Source organism: Colobus angolensis, unplaced genomic scaffold (genome assembly GCF_000951035.1).
Source record: "Colobus angolensis palliatus isolate OR3802 unplaced genomic scaffold, Cang.pa_1.0 Scaffold41, whole genome shotgun sequence".
NCBI classification, from domain to species: domain Eukaryota; kingdom Metazoa; phylum Chordata; class Mammalia; order Primates; family Cercopithecidae; genus Colobus; species Colobus angolensis.
The window spans coordinates 1,578,629-1,603,403 of NW_012117488.1; the positions used below are offsets into that span (position 1 = coordinate 1,578,629).

Sequence of the window (24,775 nt, forward strand, 5' to 3'; positions counted from 1 at the left end):
GGTGAATGGAAATAACTATTGGGCGTTGGCCTCAAGGGCACTTTGGAGTTTGCTGCCATCAGCAACTTAAGAGTTTGGTTACTGGTTGAAGTAGAGACCAGGGGAGACAGAGAAAGTATTACAGATATTAAGAAAGAGTATGACTTCTTTCTTTATATTAAAAAAAGTCAAACAGTCAGGACTTTACCGGCCATGAATTATAGAATGAACTCTTCCTGCCTACTATTAAATTACTAAATCTATACTAAGAATGAGGTCCCTGTGACAATTTCGGCTCATCTTTCTGAACCCTTAAAAAAGTCAATCCTCTCTGTCAAGCCAACTGACTGCTAGTGAGAAAAAATTAAACAGCCACAAGTAAACCAAGTTCTTTCAGACTTTGTGAGACTCACCCAGATATGGCATATTTAAAAACAGACTTTAAATACTCTTTTTCAGAATGCTCAAGGGACTTCATGAAAAGATATGAAAATATTAAGCCAAATCTTATACATACTAACTTGTTTTTCTCCCATATCTGGTCCAAGCGACGCCAACATAAATTCAAGAGGACACATAGGTTGACAGTTTATTTGGGCCCACAACTCTTTTTCTGTTGCTGAGGCATTAAAACTCAGTATATTTAAAGTCTGTTAAATGAGTCAGCATTTCTCAGGAACTCTCTTTTCGAGTATTCCTATTTGCAAACAGTGGCATGGAATGTGGCATTTAAATCAACTGACCCTAAACTTTTCAGAGTTCAAGGAAATCAGTAAGGGCTGATAGTCAACAGCAATTTGGGTAAGAGAAGAGGTACCCCTTGATACTGTTTGAAGGCATCTAACACCAACCACTTCTAAGTGACTGAACCCCAAGTAGTGTTCAGGAAACAGGAGCCTATGGGCAGAGCTGCCAGTGGTCAAATTTAGGGATTATCTCATAGACTGTGGCTCCTACAGAATGGCTCTTCTCTGAAAAGCAAAGTGAACTGTGGCATCCTGCCACCCCTGCCCTTCAAAAACAACATACACTTGTTTTAAGAAAGGCAGCTCATTGAGATGTAGTTTGCTACCACATTTAAGGTATATATGTAAAGGCCTTACATATGTAGGGCCTTTTATATGCCAGTTTTACTTCAATAAGGTGTTTTGTTTTGTTTTAAAAAAGGGAAGACAAGTTTTCCAGTCCTAAAAGCAAAGATCCTAAGATCTGGACTCCTTATCTCACCACTAAGATGGAGTGGCATCCTTCTAAAAAGACTGTGCTAATTTCAGGTGGTGGCATTATCAAGCAGGGAGAACAGTGCCCCACATGGCTGGTGAAAGGGAAATGTTCAGGACCGTTTACAAGTACAAAACTTCCCTGAAGCTCTTCTTTAAGTTCACTCCACCCCCGCCATTATTCATTTACACAGATTTTGCACACTTTTTTTGGTTTGGTTGAGGCAAGGTCTTGCTCTATCACCAGGCTGGAGTACAATGGCATGATCATAACTCACTGCAGCCTCGAACTCCTGGGCCCAAGTGATCCTCCCACCTCAGCCTCCCAAGTAGCTGGACTATAAGTGCATGCTACCATGCCCAGCTAATTTTTAAACTTTTTTGTAGAGATGGGGTATTGCTATGTTGCCCAGGCTGGTCTCAAACTCCCGGGCTCAAGCCACCCTCCTGCGTCAGCCTCTCAAAGTGCTGGGACTATAGGTGTGAGCCACTGCACCTGACCTACACCTTCTATAATTGTAATTAAACACTTTTATTATTTACATAATTAATATTTATCTACTTTACTATATAAACCTCCATGTGGCCAGAACTTATTCCAACACTGAATCCCTAGTTCCTTGTATTAGAAAGGCACCAGGGTACATCATTAATACCAGTGAATACATTAATGAATGCTGAGACAACTGGAAGAGCATAGAAGAGAATTTGCTGTACTGAAAATATGCCACTGCTTTTTGTCTGATTATTCAAACTTAAGCTTAAAAAATGTTTAATAAGCTAGCCCCCTACCTCAAGCCTTTGAGGAGAAGGAATGGCCAGGGTGCCAGAGCCAGCATCAATTCCTAACTCAGCTACAGGGGCTGCAGCCTTTTCTATTTGTGAGAAGACTTCTCAGAGCATTCACAGGCTCTACTGCAGGCAAAGATTCACCTCCATTGGCCACAGACCAGCACTCCTAGAGTTCAGTTCTGGGGAGGAAAGCAAAGATATAAGTCCATCTTTGCCCATTCTCTGCAAAGTCCTTCAAGTTGTGCTTAGAAGTGACAAAAGTCCAGTGTTTAAGTGAGTCCAGTTTTGTAGCGAGAGGACACTGCTTTGTCAGAGTGCCAAACTGTTCTATTCTCTTGAAAAGAGTCCTGTAGGAGGCCTATGAAACAGCTGGCAGGAAATTTTTTTGATTTTTCTGAGATTGATTAGATACTGGTCAGTTAAAGAAGGAAATCATTATCTAAAAAGTGTATTCTCCTAGCATTTGTCTGGCTATGACTCTTCCTAGCTGCATGCAAACACAGAAAATACAGCTTGTCACTAAGATAGGGACAGATGAGAGTTTCCCTATCCAATGAACTACATTTCCTATTATTTTCCCACCAACACCAGAACAACACTGAAAAGGGCAAGAAATTAAATGATACTTGTGATTCTGTGTTATCTTCCAAATGGTGGTGATACTGGAGGTTTTGTTAATAAGTCATTAAAATTTTTATTTTGTTGTAATAAAATTTATTTTTAGAAAACATTTTCTATTTATTGGCAACCCTACGTTACTGGCAGAAAAATGTACCATATAATCAGAAGTCCAAACTATGTCAAAAAAGCTATTATTAAGAAATGTGTTATTTCTTGTTACTTATTCTTAAAAAACAAAACCCCTAACAATCCACATACCTCTACTGCATTCCAAGCCTGTAAGAGTATAAAATCTATGACACAAGGTGCTCAGGAGCAGCAGTACCAGTCAACTATTGTGAAGGGTGCTTACTTGAGGCACTTTAAATTAAAACAGGAAATCAATCAGTATTTTAGCAAATCTAAATTTACAAGTTTGAACTTGATGTATCTGTCTTTAGTGATCTGAGTTAAAGCAATATTGCACCAATTAAGCAAAGTAAATTAAGACCCCTCAAAAAAGGTGATATAGTAAGAAAATGTCAATTTAATTATTTACTTTAGCAGGCAAGCAATTTGTAAACATTCAGTAGCGGCAGCATCCAAGTTACAAACAATTTAAAAATAACCAAGATTAGTGATTATAATTTTTCCTTCCCTTTCCCCAGAAGAAGAAGAAGAAAAAAAAAGATTTGGAAATGAATGACTTAAAACCCTACAAACGTTGAACATTCAGTTATGTCTTCTATCAGCCTTCTATGCATCCTCTCTGTGTTTTATTTTAAAAGATGTATCTACTCCTAAAATGCATTATCTTGTAATAACTTGTACGTGAGCACTTGCAATCTAGGAAGTTGTTCCTGCACATCGCTGTGCACGTATTCTCTTAGTTTAAATCCCATTTGCAAAGGGAATATTTATGTCTTGATTCAATGCCTCTTTGACTTCGAGTGGCAGGGTGTCAAAAAGGTGATCTTCCACAACAAGCCCGCTTTTCTTGAGCATCCGACACTGGCCCAGCTGGGCTGGCAGGCGGTCCAAGCAGTTCCCCTTAAGCTCCAGCTGAGTGAGCTGGGACAGCTGACCAACTTTCTCTGGGAGTGAGGTGATGCAGTTTTGTCCCAGATTCAAAGTCCTCAACTTTACGCATTTAAACAATTGTTTTGGCAGACTGTCCACTTTGTTCCCAGTGATATGCAAATGCTGCAGGTTCTGAAGCAATCCTATTTCTATTGGAATCATTGAAATGTTGTTGTAGCTTACATCTAAGCATCTGAGTTTCTGTAAACTAAATACTGCCACTGGTAAGGATTCGAGCTTGTTGTTAGAGAAATAAAGTGACTCCAAGTTTTTGACATGGGTAATAGAGGGAGGAATAGTAACAATCTTGTTATGCCATAATTTTAAACAAGTCAGTCGTTTTAAATGCTGGAAACTGATGATTTCCTCAATTGTGCGAATGTTATTTGACTTTAAATCCAGTTCCTGTAAATTAGAGAGGCTGAAAATAGCATGTGGAATTCTCTCTAGTTCACAGTTCTGGAGTTCCAGCTCCGCGACATTCATCATTTTCTTAAGGCTGTTCAGTACCAAGAGTTTAGTGCCGTCATTATGAATGACTAACTTTGTAAGATGTGGAGCCACATCTGTAATGTTGGAGGGAACTTTGGTCAAATTGCTCTTCACGTGGAGAATCTTAAGGTGCCGCAACTCTCGGAGAGATTCAAGTCCTATCATCTTGTTGTTTTCAGAGTTCAAATTGCCTATTAAGTACAACTCTCGAAGGTTTTTGAGCAAATACACCCAGGCAGGAATTTCAGCCACATCGGTGAACTTCACGTGAAGGCACCTCAAGTGATCGCGAAGAAAGCTAAAAGCAGTCTGTTCAACTTTTGCAGGGCAGTGGCAGAGGTGGAGCTCTTGGAGATTAGTCATTTGAGAAATCTTAGCAGGAATTTTAGCTTCTGGAATTAGTTCAAGCTTTAGCACATCCAGGTCTGTGAGGTCAAAGACAGCATCGGGCACCCCCGACAGCATGAACAGATGCAACTCCTGCTTGTCCTGGGCATTGCGTGAAACGTGCTGCCTGAGTTTTTCAAATGTCCACTCATGGTTCAAACTAATTTCCCTAAGTTTATTTTCACTAACTTCTGACAAGAACACACCAAAACGCTTGGAATATAGCTGGTCATACTGGTCCACCATGTGGAGAAGGAACGCAAAATCGTTTTTGACATCTGGAATGTCACTAAAACTGCTCTCTTCTCTGACTTTTTCGAAAGAATATTCCTTCAAAGGTATCCTGAATAACCAGAAGAGAGTGTAGAGGCAGATAAAGCCATAAACACAAATAATGGATATGTAACTGATGAGAAGCTTTTTCAACATGTAAGCCATATTGTGGGTGCACTCAAATACCTCATAACCAGTCAGATGCTCAACTTTGGGCTTGCAGACATGTTCAAAGCTGATTGCGTTGACAAAGTTCGCTGTATAGCAGAGAATAAAAATGAACTTGGCTGTTTTGATAACTGTTTGGACGACATAGAGTTTATAGATCAAGTCACTATCTTCCACATGAGCACGGAACTTCCTCACTTTCTCAAACAGGGCTTTGGCCTGCTCTCCATCCTTTTTATCTAGGATGGTCATGCTGGGAACTTCAATCACAGGTTTCTCAGCTGAAAATTTAAAGCCGGTTTTATTGATCATTGGTGTACTGGCACTGGGGCTCCCTTCATCACTGCTGGTAGACACATGCTTTGGTAGAGTCTGGGCACCTGTTATTCTCTGCTTGTTTTCCTCTGAGTCTTCGCATGCTGTCTCAGACAACGCTTTTGTAGTCCAAGGGGATTCAAAGCACTTTCCTAATATTGAAACAAAATGTTCTACTTTTGAGCATGTTTTGGGATATTTGAACCAAAAGTTGCTACTGACCATGAGAATAATAGTATGTATAAGAGCAAGGTATGGAAAGTACTTAGAATACCACGGAAGGGCCAGATGGTAACACATCTGATTAATAAATACATATTGCTGAAAATCCAAGTTTGTTTTTCGCCCTGTTGGATCTTTCTTTTCTTTCTTTGCCTCCTGACTTGGAAGTGCGAAATCTGTGCGAGGATATGTGGCTCTGAGAGGTATGTCAGGTGTCACAGCAGATGTCCCAAAGGAAATGTCATTTGTTGTCCGCCCATCTTGGTCTTGGTTGGTGGCTGCTTCCATCTTCGGGATGTTGGTGGTGACCTCGGCATTTCCTGGTGATGTATGTGCCTTTGAATTTACAGGAGATGGCAATACTGGCAAACAGACCACCTGATCTTTGGTAAGTTGCATGGTTCCTGCAAAGATGGCTACCATTAACATAACAACAGCCAGGTAATCCATAAACACATCCCACCATGGTTTCAGGATTCGGTAAGTTGGCTGAATGTCATTAAGTGATGCAACTTCCGCAAGGGTAAACATTCCTAGAAAACAAGAAGACAAAATACATTATTCTAGAGATGCAAGTGGAAAGAGTAAATGAGAAAAACCCTATGCCTGCTCCAAACTAAAGTTTTCTCATTCAGGTCCTACATTTTTATCCAATATAAATGTAGTAGAAAATAAACTAAAAGGGGAATATATAGCTTTTCTCTCCTAGTGCAAGGAAGAGGGAAAGAATGAGTAAGAATTGCATTCTAGGTAAGAAATAATGACAGACTGCACCAAGTCCATAGTGGTTACTTAGTGGACCTTGAAGGAGGATATGACAGCAGGATGGCATTTGTTGTGGACTCATTTAAGGTTAAGACTGAAATTTGGAGGTCGAGGAGTGGGATGACTCTTATTTTGTACAAACCAAAATTGAAGGGTCTGTGTATACCATTAAATACTGTTAAACTCTGGATAGTCTTATGTTCCAGACTTAGTTCTAACACTTACTAATGGTGTGATTCCTTAAGCCTTGTATTTCCCATCTGTATAACAGGGATGAAAACTTCTAAGGGTTGTTGGAAAGGTTAAATTAAGTAATGATTGTGACACTCTTAGCACACCCTCTGGCCACAACTGTTTGTTAGCTGTTTATGTTAGCTCCAATCACTCTGGTGGAAGTGTCCATAAACAGTTGAAATTAAGGGTCTAGCGTTTAGGAGGAGTCTTACTATACACACTTGGGATTTATCAATATATATAGCTGAAACTCTGGCCTTTGATGCAGTCCTACGGAAAGCCTGTGGATTGAGAAGACAGCTCAAGACTCAGGTGGCCATGAAATAATCAATGACGGTGATGCTGAATAAGTCAGCACCAGGAAGACACATGATCTCTACCAAAGCAGGTGACCCGAGCAGCCATGAATGAAGCCCTGGTGCCAGGAAACTTGAAAATGTGATTATTATTCACTATCAGCTGGTAGCTTTATAGCACTGAAACTAGTTTATACAAATAATAAAGTACGAGGGCAATCATCCTAGAAGTAACCAAGAAAAACAGTGTTTATAGTGGCAAGTAATGGGAATGGCTTCTCTAATTATGTACATGAACTGAATGTTTTAAGTTTCAACTTCTTGAAAAACCACATTACCATATGTTGTTTTCTTGGGAGGTTCTTGGGTTTCCATATTCATATTGCTTTATCATGTTATTTCTTTAAAAACTAGCAAAAGACAAAGCAATAAAAACCAAGGCAAGTACCCAAGATTTTTGGGAATGCATCTATTTTTTTAAATTAAGGATGGAAGATGAATTTTTAATGTTTTATTTTTATTTATTTATGTCGTCCAGGCTAGAATGCAGTGGTGCGATCTCAGCTCAATGCAACCTCTACCTCCTTGGTTCAAGCAATTCTCCTGCCTTAGCCTCCCGTGTAGCTGGGACTACAGGCATCTACCATGCCTGGCTAATTTTTGTATTTTCAGTAGAGACAGGGTTTCACCATATTGGCCAGGCTGGTTTCGAACTCCTGATCTTGTGATCTGCCCACCTCAGCCTCCCAAAGTGCTGGGATTACAGGCGTGAGCCACCGCGCCAGGCCAGGAAGATGAATTATCTATTCATGGGTTGTCTGGAATGCCGTGTTGAGGAGGATTCTAAGGCCGATTCTGGTTTCAGTAGGTAACAGTGCTGTGACTGATTGTTCGTGTCTTCCTTGGATGACACAACGAAAAAGGCATTAGTACTTTGATTCTGCTCTGTTTTAAATTAAGTTTCTGAAAGCAGGGACCAGGTCTTATTTATTTGTTTATTTTTGTCTAAAAACATTCCACATACCTAGTACTGCACAGAGCAGGTACATAATATTTCTTAATAAAATATGATGACTACTACAGCAATGATCACATCTGTAGTTAGTTTTGTAAGCGAAATACCTCTTATGTAAGCAGGTAAACATAGGCCTAAGAACTCCAAACATAAAATTGTTAGAAATCACATTCCCAGACTTCAGGGCTTAAGTATGAAATGCCTGGTATCCAGTGTTTGTGGAAAAAAAAAAAAAAAATTACCAAGCAAGTGAAAAAAAGCAAAATAACCATTTGTACCTTACTTGGGGAAGTGGGAGATAACACGCCCACTTGAACCCCTTTTATTCTGAGCTCCTGTATCTTGTGTGGGTTTTGCTTTCATGAATGGCTTGGGTAAGCAGGAAGAAAGGCTACTGGAATCATAGCAAGCTAAACTAAATGAGAAACAGCTCAACCTCATGTCATTTTGAGCTCTTCAGTTCCTATCTAGAATGCACAAAACACAGCATCAAGCTGCAGGTTATCCAGAATGACTCTTACTTCATGTACAGAGACTAGAGAGTACACCTTGCACAGGTTTATTTCTGGCAAAGAATATAACAATCATACCAGGGGACCATGGCTTTAAAGGGCCATCTGCATGAGTAATAGGAACAATAGATTTTTTTTTTTTGCATGTAATATTTCCTTCAAATAGAATTTTTCTTTACTTTTTAAATGGAGTCATGAACTGCATCATGGTGTTTTGGTCAACAATGGACTGCATATATGATGGTGGCCCCATAAGATACAAGATGGTGGCTCATGCCTATAATCCCAGCACTTTGGGAGGCCGAGGTGGGTGGATCATTTGAGGCAGGAGTTTGAGACCAGCCTGGCCAATATGGTGAAACCCCATCTCTATTAAAAATACAAAAATTTAGCAGGCATAGTGGTGCACACTTGTAATCCCAGCTACTTGGGAGGCTGAGGCAGAAGAATTGCTTGAACCCGAGAGGAGGAAGGAGGTTGCAGTGAGACAAGATCACGCCACTGCACTCCAGCCTGGGTGACAGAGCAAGACTCCATTTTATAATGAAGTACATAGAAACCTGATACAGAGCACTAAACATTGGCATTACAGATCAAGTAGGGCAGTGGTCCTCAATCTTTTTGGCACCACAGACAAGTTTTGTAGAAGGCAATTTTTCCACAAATGGGCGTCACGGGGAGAGATGGTTTTGGGATGAAATTGTTTCATCTTGGTTGGATCATCAGGCATTAGATTCTCATAAGGTGTGCACAACCTAGATCCCTCACATGCGGAGCTCACAATAGGGTTCACGCTACTATGAGAATCTAATGCTGCTGCTGATCTGACACAAAGTGGAGCTCAGGCAGTAATGCTCACTCTCCTGCTGCTCACCTACTGCCGTGCAGCCCAGTTCCTAACAGCCATTGACAGGTACCAGTCTGCAGCCTGGGGACTGGAGACTCCTGAAGTAGGGGAAAGGACTGATATTCAGTAATGATGTTGGGAATTTGGTTTTCCATATGAATACATACATACATGCATATACACACACACATCATCTAGCTTTGTGTAAGTACACCCTGATATTCACGCAACAATGAAATTGCCTAACACCACATTTTTCAGAAGGTATCCCTATTAAGTGACATGTGACTGTAGTTGTATTTGGTTCTAGGGAGACCAGGATGTCTACGTTGGCGGATTGAGAGAGAAGTGAATTTTGAAAGTCAGTGTACTGAGGACATTGGTTATTTGTCTTTTACACCATGATTATCACAACTGGTCTTTCTGCTGCCAGTCTTTACCTCCTTTAATCCCTTTTCCATCTTGCCATGGGTCCCTTGGTAAAAACTCCCTAGGCTCTCTCTGTTCTAGGCCAGTAACTTCCGCCAGTTTCTCTAACAAGCCATTCTCTCCCTTGTGTTCAGCCTCTCCAACACTTTGTTTCCTCTGCCTTGATTACTTCCTCCCTACTCCTCTTCACCAGGCTATCAGGTTTCTGCAGCCTTTTCCAGAAAGCTTTCCCTGATCCCCTAGTATGGGTGAGGTGCTTCATTGATGTGTTCTCACAGAACTCTGTACCCCCGCCCATCACAGCTCTTATCACACTGTATTTACTTGTCTGATCGCCCATTGGATTACCAATTCAATGAAGACATGCACTATGTCCAACTTCCTTCTTTGTCCTACGTATCCAATGCCTGACACATAGTAGGTGCTCAATCAATGAAATGATTTTGAGATGTTGATCATCATCTTCAGCATCCTAAAAATTCCTTGAAAACATTTATTAACATCTACAGATGGTATTGGGCAGAAGAGCATGTTATTAAACTGAATTGCTACCACAAAGCAACCTTGATCTATGCAAGAATGAACACTCTAAGCCAGGTCTCAGCATAAAAATAAATAGTTAAAGGACCATACAGCAGAGACATTGTTGGATCCTTGCAACCAGTGTTATTTTGCAGCTGTTGAAGTGTCAATGGTAGTTTTCAAGCACCTTGTACTCAGGACAGGCTTTGATCCCACGAAACAGAAGAGGCTGTCCACCTTCCCAGTGGGAAAAGAAAAGTTCAAAGGTAGTGGCAGTGGGCACAGCAACAGAATACAGAGTACTGTAACTTCACACGCTGTCACCAGCTCTGGCCCCAGACTCCCTGCAAGAAAGGTAATACTGAATAACAGACAGCGCATGACCACTCCAACCTCAGATGAGCTCCTCTCTTCCAGCACATTGTCTACTCTGCCACCCCCCACCAGAAGTTTTATGCCCTTGCTGTTTTCTCCAGCCCATTTCTCTTTTTTCTTTCTATTGAACTTTTCCTTAATAAGTGCTAGCTCAAGCACTACCTTTTCCTTCAAATTGCTATCAAATTGTCTAATAATAATCTGTTTGTAGGCTGGGCATGGTGGCTCACGTCTGTAATCCCAGCACTTTGGGAGGCCGAGGTGAGCAGATCACCTGAGGTCAGAAGTTTGAGACCAGCCTGGCCAACATGGCAAAACCCCATCTCTACTAAAAATAGAAAAATTAGTGAGGCTTGGTGCCAGGCGCCTATAATCCCAGCTACTCAGGAGGCTGAGGCAGGAAGAACTCGAACCCAGGTGGCAGAGGTTGCAGTGAGGCGAGATCGTGCCACAGCACTCCAGCCTGGGCAACAGAGCAAGACGCCGCCTCAAAAACAAAAACAAAAACTCTTTCTAATCTCGATCTCTTCCACGAGATCTTGAGCTCCTTGTAGGCAGAGAATATGTCTTGTTCACCTTTGTAATCCACCACGCCCTACTCTCACCCTTGAAGAACACAGATGGCATTTAGCGATGATGATAATGGTGACAGTAATAGTGGCTATCACTTGTTATTTTCCTTCCACGTGGCAAGCACTGTACTAGGAGCTTTACATCTGATACAACTTCCCAGTTTTATACAGCGCACATTCCGGAAAATAAATGTACAAAAGTTTAAGCTTTGGGGGGCTAAGAGAGTGGCTCTATTTCCAAATGTTGTATGAAATTATAAAATCCACCAGAATTCCTAAAATTAAAATGACAGATAATACTAAGTGCCGGTGGGGATGCTGGAGCAACTGGAACGCAAATACTGCTGGTGAGTGTGTCAATGTTGGGAAACTCTGGGAAATGTTTTAGTATTATCTACTAAAATTGAGCATAAGCACACTCTATGATCCTGCAATTCCACTGCTAGGTATATACCTGTAAGAAACACGGGTACATATGCATCCAAAAACATGTATGAGAATGCTCATAGCAGCACCATTTGTATTAGCTCTAAATTGTAAGCTATCCAAATGCCTATCAACTGTAGAATAAAAAAAAAAGATGTGGTATGTTTATAAAATAGAACACTAGGCAAGAATGAATGATCTGGTTACACGGGTGTGTTCAATTTATAAAATGTGATCTGTACACTCAGGCTTCCACTTCAATAAAATGTTTTTGGGCCGGGCGCGGTGGCTCAAGCCTGTAATCCCAGCACTTTGGGAGGCCGAGACGGGCGGATCACGAGGTCAGGAGATCGAGACCATCCTGGCTAACACGGTGAAACCCCGTCTCTACTAAAAATACAAAAAAACTAGCCGGGCGAGGTGGCGGGCGCCTGTAGTCCCAGCTACTCCGGAGGCTGAGGCAGGAGAATGGCGTAAACCCGGGAGGCGGAGCTTGCAGTGAGCTGAGATCTGGCCACTGCACTCTAGCCCGGGCGACAGAGCAAGACTCCGTCTCAAAAAAAATAAAATAAAATAAAATGTTTTTGGTATATACACTTTCACTTCAATAAAAAGTTTCAAAGGAAATGGTAAAAGAAGTTGCTGCAGAACCAGCTGTCCTAGGAATGCGCCGTGACATGACACTGAGGCTGTGCCTCCGCCCTGTCCCAAGGCACATCCCTGCTGGCTGGGATTACATGCCAGGGAAGCCTGTCTCTTCCTCTGGTGATCTCTCCTCACTATTTATTTCCCCCGCCTGAGAGTAGGTGCCTGCTTTCCCTGGAGTACAAAGGACTGATTCTGCCATAGAAAAGAAGGTGCAGAGGAAGGAACATACAATATCTGAAAGTTCTGGGTGGAAAAAGTTGAGTGTACACAGGTGGAACACAGTGGAACACTGCCTGAATCCTATTTAATCTTCACAACATTACTCTAAGCAGCCAAAGTGTTGTTATTTACCTTTGAGAGGGGAAGAAATAGACTCACAGAAGTTGTGGACATTAAATAATTAGTAGCAGAGTCTGGATTGAAAATCCCACCTAAGGCCAAAGCACATGTTCTTCCTACCAGATTACCTTTTCTTCTTTATTTCTCACGTTTGCAGTGCTTTTCGGTTTGCAAGCTACTTTCCTATACAAGATCTCTATTTATTTTCATAATAACCCAGTGGTCTAGGCATTACTACTGCTCAACAGTATGACGAAACCTGAGGCTCAGAAAGCTTAAATGACCTCTCTGAGCTAATTAAGTGAGAGAGCTAAAAGAATCTTTCATCTCTAAATATTTTTCTCTACCACGAATCATCCAATGGCTGTGTTATTGGCTAAGGGTTGGCTATTGAAGGAGGAAACTCCTCACTGTTGTCCTTGGCTTAAAGGTGACAAAGCAATGAAATTACGTAATCACCACCATCCCTTCCTGATATTCACTAGGAATTCAAGAAAGCCACCAGCCCTGTGCCTAGCACCATGGAGGGGGAATGCAGAGATGATCTAATATAGATCCACGCCCTCAAGGAGATCCCAGTCTAATGCAGGATGATAAGAAATAAGGGTACAATTACAACATATTAGATTGGTGTGAAAGTGATTGCGGTTTTTGCCACTACTTTTAATGGCAAAAGTTGCACCAACCTAATAGTGAGGGCATTGCTCTGACCTTAATACAAAGTAATATGAAGTTAATACAAAGTATAGCAGATGCACAGGATGGGGCAAGCCCAAGTCTGCATGTAGTTACTGGGAGAATTTCACAGAGGTGTGGTTTTGAGCTGAGAGATGAAGGAAGGGTGAGACATGAGGTGGTGGGGAGAGGAGGGAAAACAATTTTGACTGAAGAAATAGCAAGGGCAAAGGCATAGCATGAGATAAATGATGTGCTAGAGAAACTACAAATAATTTTAATGCTATCCCAGTTATTGGTCTAGTATATGCCTGTACAGATATCACATCTCATGGGTAAGCCAAAGTATGGAAACCAAAGCATGGATGTTAACTATAGGCTTAAGAAAGTGCCCAGGCCATAAGGCAGAAAACCAGTACTTTCCAGCAATGTCAGCCACAGGACTTGAATTAATGCATCTGTTATACCATTTTACCCACCAAAAATGGGGATAATGACATATGCCCTTCCTACCAGGGGGGTATTTCAACCATCAACTGAATTAACGATGAACAAGCAATTTGAAAACAAAAGTAGGTTTTCATATATACTGAGTGTGTATGTGTATAAAGTATATTGAACACATATTTATATAATATAGTATATTAAGTACATTATGATCCTCAAGTGACTTACTTTAGGTTCAGGTTTGTAACATGGGTAAACTAGTTGCTGAGGCTTGGTGTATGAATGATTCCATCACCAAGGTCAGCAGTCCCCAACCTTTTTGGCACCAAGGACTGGTTTCATGGAAGACAATTTTTCCACGGATGGGGGACGGGGATGGTTTCGGGCTAACTCAAGTGCATCACATTTGTTATGCACTTTATTTCTATTATTACACTGTAATATATAATGAAATAATGATACAACTCACCATAATGTAGAATCAGTGCGATCCCTGAGCTTTTCCTGCAATTAGACGGTCCCATCTGAGAGTGATGGGAGACAGTGACAGATCATCGGGCATTAGGTTATCACAAGGATAGCAGAATCTAGATCCCTTGGATTCACAGTTCACAATAGGGTTCATGCTCCTATGAGAATCTAATGCTGCTGCTGATCTGACATGAGGCAGAGCTCAGGCGGTAATGTGAGCAATGGGGAATGGCTGTAAATACAGATGTAGCTCCGCTCACTCTCCTGCTGCTCACCTCGTGCTGTGCAGCCAGGTTCCTAACAGGCTATGGATCAGTAGCAGCCTGTGGCCCAGGGGCTGGGGACTCCCGATCAAGGTAATGAGCATAGCACCTAACAGGGAGCCTTCCAACCCAACCCCCCTCCTTCCCCTCCCCCATTAAGCAGGCCCCTGTGTCTATTGTTCCCTTCTTTGTATCCATGTGTACAAGTGTTTAGCTCCCACTTATAAGTGAGAACATGTGGTATTTGGTTTTATGTTCCTGCCTTACTTTGCCTAGGATAATGGCCTGCAGCTGCATCCATGTTGCTGCAAAAAACATGATTCATTCTTTTTTTATGGTTGCATAGTATTCCATGGTGTATATGTACCATACAAAAATCCAGTCCACTGTCGATGGACACCTTGGTTGATTCCATGTCTTTGCTACTGTGAGCAGCGCTGCAACGAACATACAAGTACACGTCTTTTTTGTAGGATGATTTGTTTTCCTTTGAGTATATACACAATAGAGATTGCTGGGTTGAATTACAGTTCTGTTTTAACTCTTTTGAGAAATCTCCACATTGCTTTCCACAGTGGCTGAACTAATTTACATCCCTACAAGCAGTGCGTAAGTGTTCTCTTTTCTCTGCAACCTTGCCAGCATCTGGCGTTTTTTGACTTTTTAATAATAGCCATTCTGGTGTGAGAGGGTATCTCACTGTCTTTTTGATTTGCATTTCTCTAATGATTAGTGATGATGAGCATTTTTTAATATATTTGTTGGCCGCATGTATGTTTTCTTTTGAGAAGTGTTTGTTCATGTCCTTTGCCCATTTTTTAATGGAATTGTTTTTTGCTTGTGGATTTAAGTTCCTTATAGATTCTGGATATTAGACCTTTGTCAGATGCATAGTTTGCAAGTATTTTCTCCCATTCTGTATGCTGTCTGTTAACTGTTGATAGTTTAATTTGCTGTGAAGAAGCTCTTCAGTTTAATTAGGTCCCACTTGTCAATTTTTGTTTTTGTTGCAATTGCCTTTGGTGACATAGTCATAAATTCTTTGCCAAGACCAACATCCAGAGTAGTATTTTTTAGGTTTTCTTCTACAGTTTTTATTGTTTTAGGTCTTACATTTAAGCCTTTAATCCATCTTGAGTTAGTTTTTGTATATGGTGAAAGCAAGGGGTCCAGTTTCAATCTTCTTCATATGGCTAGCCAGTTATCCCAGCACCATTTATTGAATAGGGAGTCCATTTCCCATTGTTTGTTATTGTCGACTTTGTCACAAATTTCAGGTGGTTGTATGTGTGTAATTTTGTGGACTCTCTGTCCTGTTCCAGTGGTATGTGTGTCTGCTTTTGTATCAGTACCATGCTGTTTTGGTTACTGTAGTCTTGTAGTATAGTTTGAAGTCACGTAATGTGATGTCTCCAGCTTTGTTCTTTTTGTTTAGGATTGCTTTGGCGATTTGGCTTTTTTTTGGGTTCCATGTGAATTTTAGAATAGTTTTTTCTAATTCTGTGAAAAATGACACTGGTAGTTTGATAGGAATAGCACCGGATCTAAATATTGCTTTGGGAAGTATGACCATCATAACAATATGATTCTTTCTAATGTGAAGTTAAGCCAATGAGAGAAGAGATCAGCACCTGGTTTCTCTGCATCCTATCCATATCTTGAGGTTTGATCTCCTTAGTGAATCAGAACTCAGAATGGCTATAAATGGTTATCAAGGGATTTTTGTTTTTTAACTTGAGAACAGCATATTTATTAAGTATTAATTGCATATATTCTTTGATTTCTCCTTTATAGTATGACTATTGCAACAGACTTAAATAATTACATTATGTGGAAGCAGATTTCACATTCCAAAGCTTTTCTTGGTCAATGGCACACATGAAAATCAGTTTAACATTCCTGCAAGCAAACATTTCTCATAGAAGTCAAGAAAGCTTTTTGTACTAGAACTGAAAAGGCAAAGTTATTGGACTTTGGTTGAAAAAACTAAGTCTGAAAATAACAGGGTTGAATCTAAATCATTTTAGAATTATGATCCTGTTTTCTTATTCAAACGTATGGTTAGTAGTAATGAAAAAAATCAGTAACAGTTTAAAAATCAGAAGACACAGTCATTGGGCAATCCTGTGGTTACACTAAAAAACACTGAATTATATACTTCAAATGGGTAAACTGTATGGTATGTAAATTTTATCTCCATAAAGCTGTTAAATAAATAAACCAGATCTCAACCTTTGTTTATTTTTACTGCCTAAACTGCCTTTCAACAGAAATAGGATAGTGAAGGTAGATATGGTTGTGGCCTATTGTAGCTATTCATGCTAGACTACATTCTAAGTTCAAGTATGTTTTTAAAAGATTGCTTATGTTATTACCTCTCTAACATTCATGCCTCCTCTGTAAAATCTTAATAATAAAAACCACCTCATAGTGTAATGTATTAGGAACACCTGGTTTAGGTCTGGCACAAAGTAAGTCCCCAAAGATGTTTGCTGAATCTGAATTTAAAAAAGAAAAAAAAGAATCATTGAGGAGAAAAGTCTGTCTTAATCTTTAACTGAAGATAACTAGGGCAATTCGTTGAATTTTTGAACTAGCATGTAGCACCATATACATAGAGTAATCCCAGAATAAATGACTGATGATAAACATTTGGCATTCAATTTTATTTATTCTTTTAGATGTGTTTAAATTAAAATTATTGGCCAGATGCAGTGGCTCATGCTTGTAATCCTAGCACTTTGGGAGGCCAAGGCAGGTGGATCACCTGAGGTCAGGAGCCCGAGACCAGCCTGGCCAACATGATGAAATCCCGTCTCTACTAAAAATACAAAAAATTAGCCAGGCGTGCAAGTTCCTGTAATCCCAGCTATTGGGAGGCTGAAGTATGAGAATAGCTTGTACCTGGGAGGCAGAGGTTTCAGTGAGCCGAGATTGCCCCACTGCACTCCCAGCCTGGGCAACAAGAGCAAAACTCCATCTCCAAAAACAACAAAAAAATTAGTTATATGAAGAGGTGGCAAATGGTACTATAAAGAGCACAACTCTGATGCCCAAGAGACCTGGATTCAAATCCTGCTCTTTGTTCACATTTCTTAGCCAGGGTAAATGTGGGTAGCTTGGTGACTGCTGGAAAACATATATTTATGAGATTGTTATGAGCAATACAAGAAAATCCTAGCATTAAAACAGAATATAATCACCTCAATTAAAACTTTAAAAGTTGGCCGGGTGCAGCAGCTCACTCACTCACACCTGTGAAATCCCAGCACTGTGGAAGGCTGAGGCGGACACATCACCTGAGGTCATGAGTTCGAGACCAGCCTGACCAACATGGTGAAACCCTGACTCTACTACAAATATAAAAATTAGCTGGGTGGCAAGTGCCTGGAATCCCAGCTACTCAGGAGGCTGAGGAAGGAGAATCGCTTGAACCTGGGAGGCACAGGTTGCAGTGAGCTGAGATTGCGCCATTGCACTCCAACCTGGGCAACAGCGCAAGACTCTCTCTCAAAATAAAAATAAAAATAAAAATAACTTTAAAAGTTTATCTGCACTAGGAGGTCTTAGTACCCCTATTAAAAGAAGGAAGCCAAATGGCTTTGAAATATTATTTAAATAAGAGTTTAATGTATAAAGCAGCAAATGGCTTGATTAATATAATCAATATAATACTCAATTATACTTATTCTTTTTTAGTTTGCTTTGTTTTTTTTGAAATAGGATCTCACTCCAGTTGTCCACGCTAGAGTGCAGTGGCGTGATCTTGGCTCACTGCAGCTTAACCTCCTGGGCTCAGGTGATTCTCCCACCTTAGCCTCTGGAGTAGCCCAGCTAATTTTTTGTATTTTTAGTAGGGACAGGGTTTCACCATATTGCCCAGGCTGGTCTTGAACTCCTGGACTCAAGTGATTCACCCGCCTTGGCCTTCCAAAGTATTGGGATTACAGACATGGGCCACCACATCTGGTTTGTAATTTTCCATGTAGGCATGAATTAACTATCTAATCAAATACCAACTTTCACTTTCTTTCTGCAGGGAAAAAAGTCAGCCCTCTTGGTCAACCTGGGCAAATGGGAGAACATGTAAGAGACTTATGAGGATCAAATTCTCAAATCTTTCATTGAAATAAATCAAATGAGAACAAATTACAGTTTATAACGAGCTACAACCTCTCTACAATAAGCCTTCCTCAACACTCAACAAACGCGTAAGCACATATGTGTATGTACACACAGATACTCACACACCACACCCAAATCAGATATCAAAAATTTATATGGTTAAAGAAAATAACAAATGCTTCAGAAGCAATAGGGGAAAAAGGAATGATTTAGTTTTTTTCCAATAGGCCTCTGTATTACTGTATTATTTAAGTGTTCATAGTTATGGGTATTACAAGCACACAAAATACTCTATAGCTGATATAACTCTATACAGAAACGAAAAGTAAGTCACTAGTGTCACTCCCTCTTAAAAGATTATGATAAGAAATTAAACTTTTAAAAATAGTTCCTTTCTAATGCTATTTTGGTTTAGATACCTCAAAAATAACTGAAATAATTTTTTTTACGGAAAAAATCTCAAGGTTTTAAGAAACACTCCTTACATAAAACTGATCTCAGATTTCGCATTGGGCAAAAACCATTCATTTTTCTAACCACCAAAAGCTTTTTATAAATCCATTTAACACCTAAAAGAACAAGACTATAGAAAATTCATAACTTGTGAAATATAAAAAGAACTTTACACAAATTACATTTTAGTGTCTCTTTTAGGATTTCTCCCTAGTGTAGTGCTATTCACAGAGCAAATTTGCTTCAGAGCTAAGGAACAGAACTCTAAATATGTTAATAGGTCTAAAGCAAAGTATCTTAGGAATTAACAAAAATGTGTTAGTACACTGTTGTGAATTTGATTTTACTTCTAGCTCTCAATTCTAAAAGTCAAGGCCCACGTTTGAGGGCTTACAAATGAGATGTTAGTCACAGAACAATAAAAAACAGGCTCTAAAATCAATGGCTTCCACATTTTATTCCACACAATCTCAGTTTCTTCTATAAGCTATCACCAGCATTCACTTAAATCATGAACGCAGGCCAGCAGAATTTCACAAGAGCTTCAGTACCTATAGACCCCGCTTAGTGTACCCTCTACTAGAAACTTTAACAAATAATTACGGAGTTTTTGCTATAGGGTTCTGGGGATTAAAAAGGGAAATAATTTTTTAAAAAGTCAAAAGCTGTCCTTACTGAGAAAGCAACTTAGAGGAAACATAAAGAGAGCAAGGGATAATGACAATAGTTTCATTAGTCCCTAAAACAGAGTCTGGCAGCTAAGAGACCTTAATAAAGGCTCCAGAGAAAGTCATCCCAAACTGAGTGAAGAATATGGTTCAACTTTATCGCCTAACCTCATCCAGTTTATGAAACAGTTAGTAGGATTTCTATTGGGAGCTTTGCTTGCATTTTTAAATTTCCTGCTTCTTTCCATCTGCAAAATGGACATCTTAGATTAAACTTGACCATTTTCCTTTTAAGTTTACTGATATTTAATAGTATTTCTTCTAGCATATACCTGGCATAGCATATCCCTGACAACCAAGCAGCTTTCCATGGTCCCAGGAAGTTGCCACATTCTTTTCCAGTTATTTTTTGGGACAAAAAGACTCTCTGATCATAAATCCATAAATATGTGCTCTGGTGATAGACAGCTGGGAGCCTGTCAGTCCTCATTCCTGGTTTGGTACAGATTACTGGAAAAAGTACCTGAGTACCTTGCCCTGGATGCTTACCTCACTAACCCTCAAAAAGTTCTCAAAGTCAGTATGAGAGAAAAATACTCAGATACAAATTCTAATCCTTGGATAGGTAGCTTACTGAGTTAAAAGGATTACTTGGTAGTTTATTAGGAGATTCCAGCCAGTAGGACCAGAAATGAATGCAAAGTCAGACAATGGCCGCTCATGACACTTGCAGAACTGTCAGTTCTGTCTGTCTCCCTTTCTTCCTCCTCTTGGGTTTCCATGCCTCCACCTAATGGGAGGACAGTTTCTTTTATCTGTATATCCTCAGGGCACAGCACAGATTAGGCACTTAATAAAGGTTTGTTAACAGAATGAATCACTCACAACTGTACAGCATTCCAGAAGGGTGCTCAGAAGGCACCCAACCTGAACCAAATACTGGCAGTGAGAAAAGGTCACTATTAATTATACCAAAGTCAAAATGATCAACTTTGACAGGCATTTTTCAATGTCCAGCTGGGCAACGTATTAGAACTCTTTTTAACAGGTCATTCTGATGCTAAGTCATTCCAATAGACCACCTGTATGCAGTCTGGCTCGTAATTAAGCACTCTACAGGAAAACAAAGACAAAGGTAAGCTTGGGCATACCCTCACTAGGAGATAATACCAAGAACTAATTCCTAGCAGAGGGCAGGTGATAAGCCAGTATGATCTCTGGGGCAGTGGCAAGTAAACACCATTTTAGCACGTAACAGGTGATATAAAATGGCAGAGAGGAAGGAGCTCCAGAGAGGGAGGACCCTTGAGACACTGAAGGTGCCAGCACCTCAGGCCTCCTTTTCCTTGTCCTGCATGGGGTTTTCTGCCCTCAGTGGAGGCAGAAATTCTGACTGAGAGTAACCCCGGAGTTAGTGGTGAATGCCATATGTGTTAAGGCAGAATACCATGTGCAAGTGTTGAGCAAGTACCTGGCACATGGTAAGCACTGAATAACAACTGCTGGTTATTATTCATTGTGTGGAATAAGGTGCTTTATATAAATAACCCTATTAGCATTCATCTTTACCACCTGGTACTGAGAAGTTTGTCTTTCATGATGAAATGGTATGAGCCATGGAACCCAGATGTTCTCCACTTGGCTTTTGGTTCCAAAAAAATCAGCCAATTTTATAAGGCATTATGAGCATTAACTCTAAGTCTTCTTTTAATTATTCATTTGCTCATTTATTCCTTTACCTAAGAAATATATACTGTATACTCAAGTGTTAACACTATGCAAATTCCTGGAGAAAGCGTGGGGAGTAAATTCAGACATATTTCCTCTCTCACACAGTGCACAGTGTAGTGGAAAGAAATATTCATCTAGTTGCGTATATAAATTAAATCATCAATGTGAAGAGCTACCAACAAGAGGTACAGGCTGAGGCAGATTTGCCATGCAGTGAAAGAAGGTTAAAGCTCAGGACCCTATCCTCACACTGTCCACATCCAACGCCCTGTACTCATATTTGTATCTCTAATTTTATGTATTTTTCTTAAAGACAGCCCCTCAAATTGCATAAATTTCAGATTCCAGGAAGCTTGGACCTCTCCTGGTTGCATGGTACTACGAAAGTGCATAATGGGGTGTTTCCTCCAGTTGGCAAGATCAGGGAGGAATTTTCTGAGGAAATCATGATGGAAGAGAGGTGTGAAGAAACAGTATAGGGGTATGGTGGCCCAGAATGTGCAAAGGCCCTGTGGAGAGAGGGAACAAAGAACTGAAAGAAGGCTAGTGCCCAAAGCTTGAAGAGTCACAGGAACATGCAGTGTGAGATGATGTTTAGAAGCGTAGTTTGATGTTATCAAACTAAGGGCAGTTTTAAGTCACTGGTGTGTTTTTAGCAGCAGATTGGAAGTTGATGAAAATTAAATTTGTGCCTTTTAAAAGATTACTCTGGGCTTAGCATACAGGTTACTGAGGGAAGATGTAAGATCAGGAAAGCAGCTATTGCTTGACTCCAGGCAAAGGATATATGTACGTATTTAAAACTAGGTTGTGAGTGGTAGAAAAGGTATTGAGTAAAATGGATAGATTTATGGGCTAATTAGGGCAAATAGTTTACACCTGTATAAAGATATCTAACATGGAATAATTTATACACAAATAGCCTAGAGTTTCTATTATGGAGCTAATTTAAACTAGAAATTCAATTTTTTTTTTTTTTTTTTTTTGAGATGGGGTCTCGCTCTGTCGCCCAGGCTGGAGTGCGGTGGCCGGATCTCAGCTCACTGCAAGCTCTGCCTACCGGGTTTATGCCATTCTCCTGCCCCAGCCTCCCGAGTAGCTGGGACTACAGGCGCCCGCCACCTCGCCCGGCTAGTTTTTTGTATTTTTTAGTAGAGACGGGTTTTCACCGGGTTAGCCAGGATGGTCTCGATCTCCTGACCTCGTGATCTGCCCGTTTCGGCCTCCCAAAGTGCTGGGATTACAGGCTTGAGCCACTGCGCCCGGCCTCAATTCTTAAGTTGGTAGTATACTGGATAAGAATGTGGCTTAAGGAGTTAGCTTGCTTGAGTTTTCACCCCTATTTCCACCTTTTACCTGTAAAATAGGAACACAGGTAATGTTTCACATCACTGTGTAAACTTGGGCCTTCACTTTCCTTATCAGTGAAATGGAAATAAAACCCAACTGTGACAAGGTACATACACCACTCAGTGTAATGTTGAACACATGGTAGACCCGCTCTGAATGTTCCTACCCTAACAACTCCCCAAAATTGGATTTAAATGTCCAGAAAAATTTGGAGAATGTGGGGGCCCCTGAGGAAAACCCAGGATTTGAAATGTGGTGGTGATGGGGGAAAAATAAAGAATCATGAAGGCTTTGAGAAGAAAAAAAAAATCAATGAAGAAAAGAGAGAGCAGAAAAGCAAGAAAACCAATAGATGAGGAGACAGAGAGTTAAAGTATACATCAGTCAAATATTACAGAGATCTTAATCTCAATCTCATTGAAGTGTAATGAAGACTTAAAAATCATTAATGACCTATGACAATATAATTGCTATTGCAGTGGAATTCATTATTGACATGAGAAAACATTTTAGAGCTAAATAAAAATTCCCCTAAAGGGTTGGCCTTTTGAAGTAATACAAACAAGTCCTTATTTTCGACTTAGCGATAAATTGGTAAACTTGGCTAAATACAACTTTTGTTCTATTTCAAAGGATTTGATAAAGCAAACAAGTGTTTTATTCATATTCAATTTATTTAATTCTAAGTACTTAGCATCTACTTGTGCAGCTCTTGTGAAAATAACAAATGATCTTTAGAAAAACAGATCTGATAGGATATTCAACTGGAAGCCCTTCACAAACTAAGGTGTGCTTGGAATTAATGGTCTCTTTCCTTTCCCCAAATTATCTTAACTAGCAGAATTTTAGTAGAGAGCCACTGTTATGATGCTATAATTTCTTTTTTTTTTTTTTTTTTTTTTTTTTTGAGGCGGAGTCTCGCTCTGTCGCCCAGGCTGGAGTACTGTGGCCGGATCTCAGCTCACTGCAAGCTCCGCCTCCCGGGTTCACGCCATTCTCCTGCCTCAGCCTCCCAAGTAGCTGGGACTACAGGCGCCCGCCACCTCGCCTGGCTAGTTTTTTGTATTTTTTAGTAGAGACGGGGTTTCACTGTGTTAGCCAGGATGGTCTCGATCTCCTGACCTCGTGATCCGCCCGTCTCGGCCTCCCAAAGTGCTGGGATTACAGTGATGCTATAATTTCTAACACTTCCCTCTGCAATAAACCATTATTAGAGATGTAGGACTGAATCACAATTGAGCAGCCTGCAGTTTGTAAACACACTTAAGCCTTCCTGTGGTGGGAAGGTCCAAAATATAAATAAACATACTATCTTTCTTTTTTTGTGAGACTTTTTTGTGAACTTCATGTGAGAACATGCTTTCTAATTCAGTATGTTGTTACTTATTTTAGATGAACTGCTTCTTTGAAGATTATGGTTTTTGACTTGGATAATCTTGGATATTTACTTTCTGATAAAGCATATCTATTTAACTCTCAAAAAATGGCCCAACATTTTTGAAAAATTATTTTTGCATACTCAAATGTCAAGGGTGCCAATGCATTTATTTAAGCACCTGCTATTTTAGTTATAGAGGTCATTAACAGTGTTTCCCAAACTGTTTCACTTCATGGCCCACAGAGGAAAGAACATTTATATATGCCCTGGGGTAAACTGAGGAGGGCGAATAAAATCAGGGAAAGGGTCTCCGGCCCTGGCCAAAGGAGTGGATATTTCAGCCATCCGGTAGCCATTCCTGGCACATCCACTGGGAATTCCAGCCTAAAATATCATACATTGGTTATAAATTAAGGTCTAAATCTTACAAGTGATAGAATTTATCTATCTACGATGTGATCAATGTTGGAGTAAATGCCATCTTTTTTCCTCATAAAATCAAAAAACAGTAAACACAGATCATTATAACCAAGAAACAGTTGCTTGTGTGACTTTATATACAACACGTTACAACTGTAATTGTAGGATTGTCTAATGTGTTGATGGACCACAATATCTTTAGACAGAGGCTGCAAATGCTAAGAAATATGTAAGACTGAGGTGACCATTCATTAATCTATTCATTTCTTTTTTTTTTTTTTTTTTT

General features: G+C 40.1%; 1 protein-coding gene across 3 annotated transcripts in view; it reads right to left on the bottom strand.

Moving 5' to 3' along the window:
- Window positions 1-3,118: 3,118 nt before the first annotated feature.
- Window positions 3,119-24,775, bottom strand: part of LRRC8D (leucine rich repeat containing 8 family, member D) — a 123,332-nt gene continuing 101,675 nt past the window's right edge. For all 3 annotated transcript variants that reach the window (XM_011956043.1, XM_011956046.1, XM_011956044.1), the window contains exon 3: window positions 3,119-6,061. In XM_011956043.1, the coding sequence (XP_011811433.1) occupies window positions 3,483-6,059 (2,577 nt within the window). In that variant the 5' untranslated portion in view covers window positions 6,060-6,061 and the 3' untranslated portion in view covers window positions 3,119-3,482. The remainder of the gene's footprint in view (window positions 6,062-24,775) is intronic.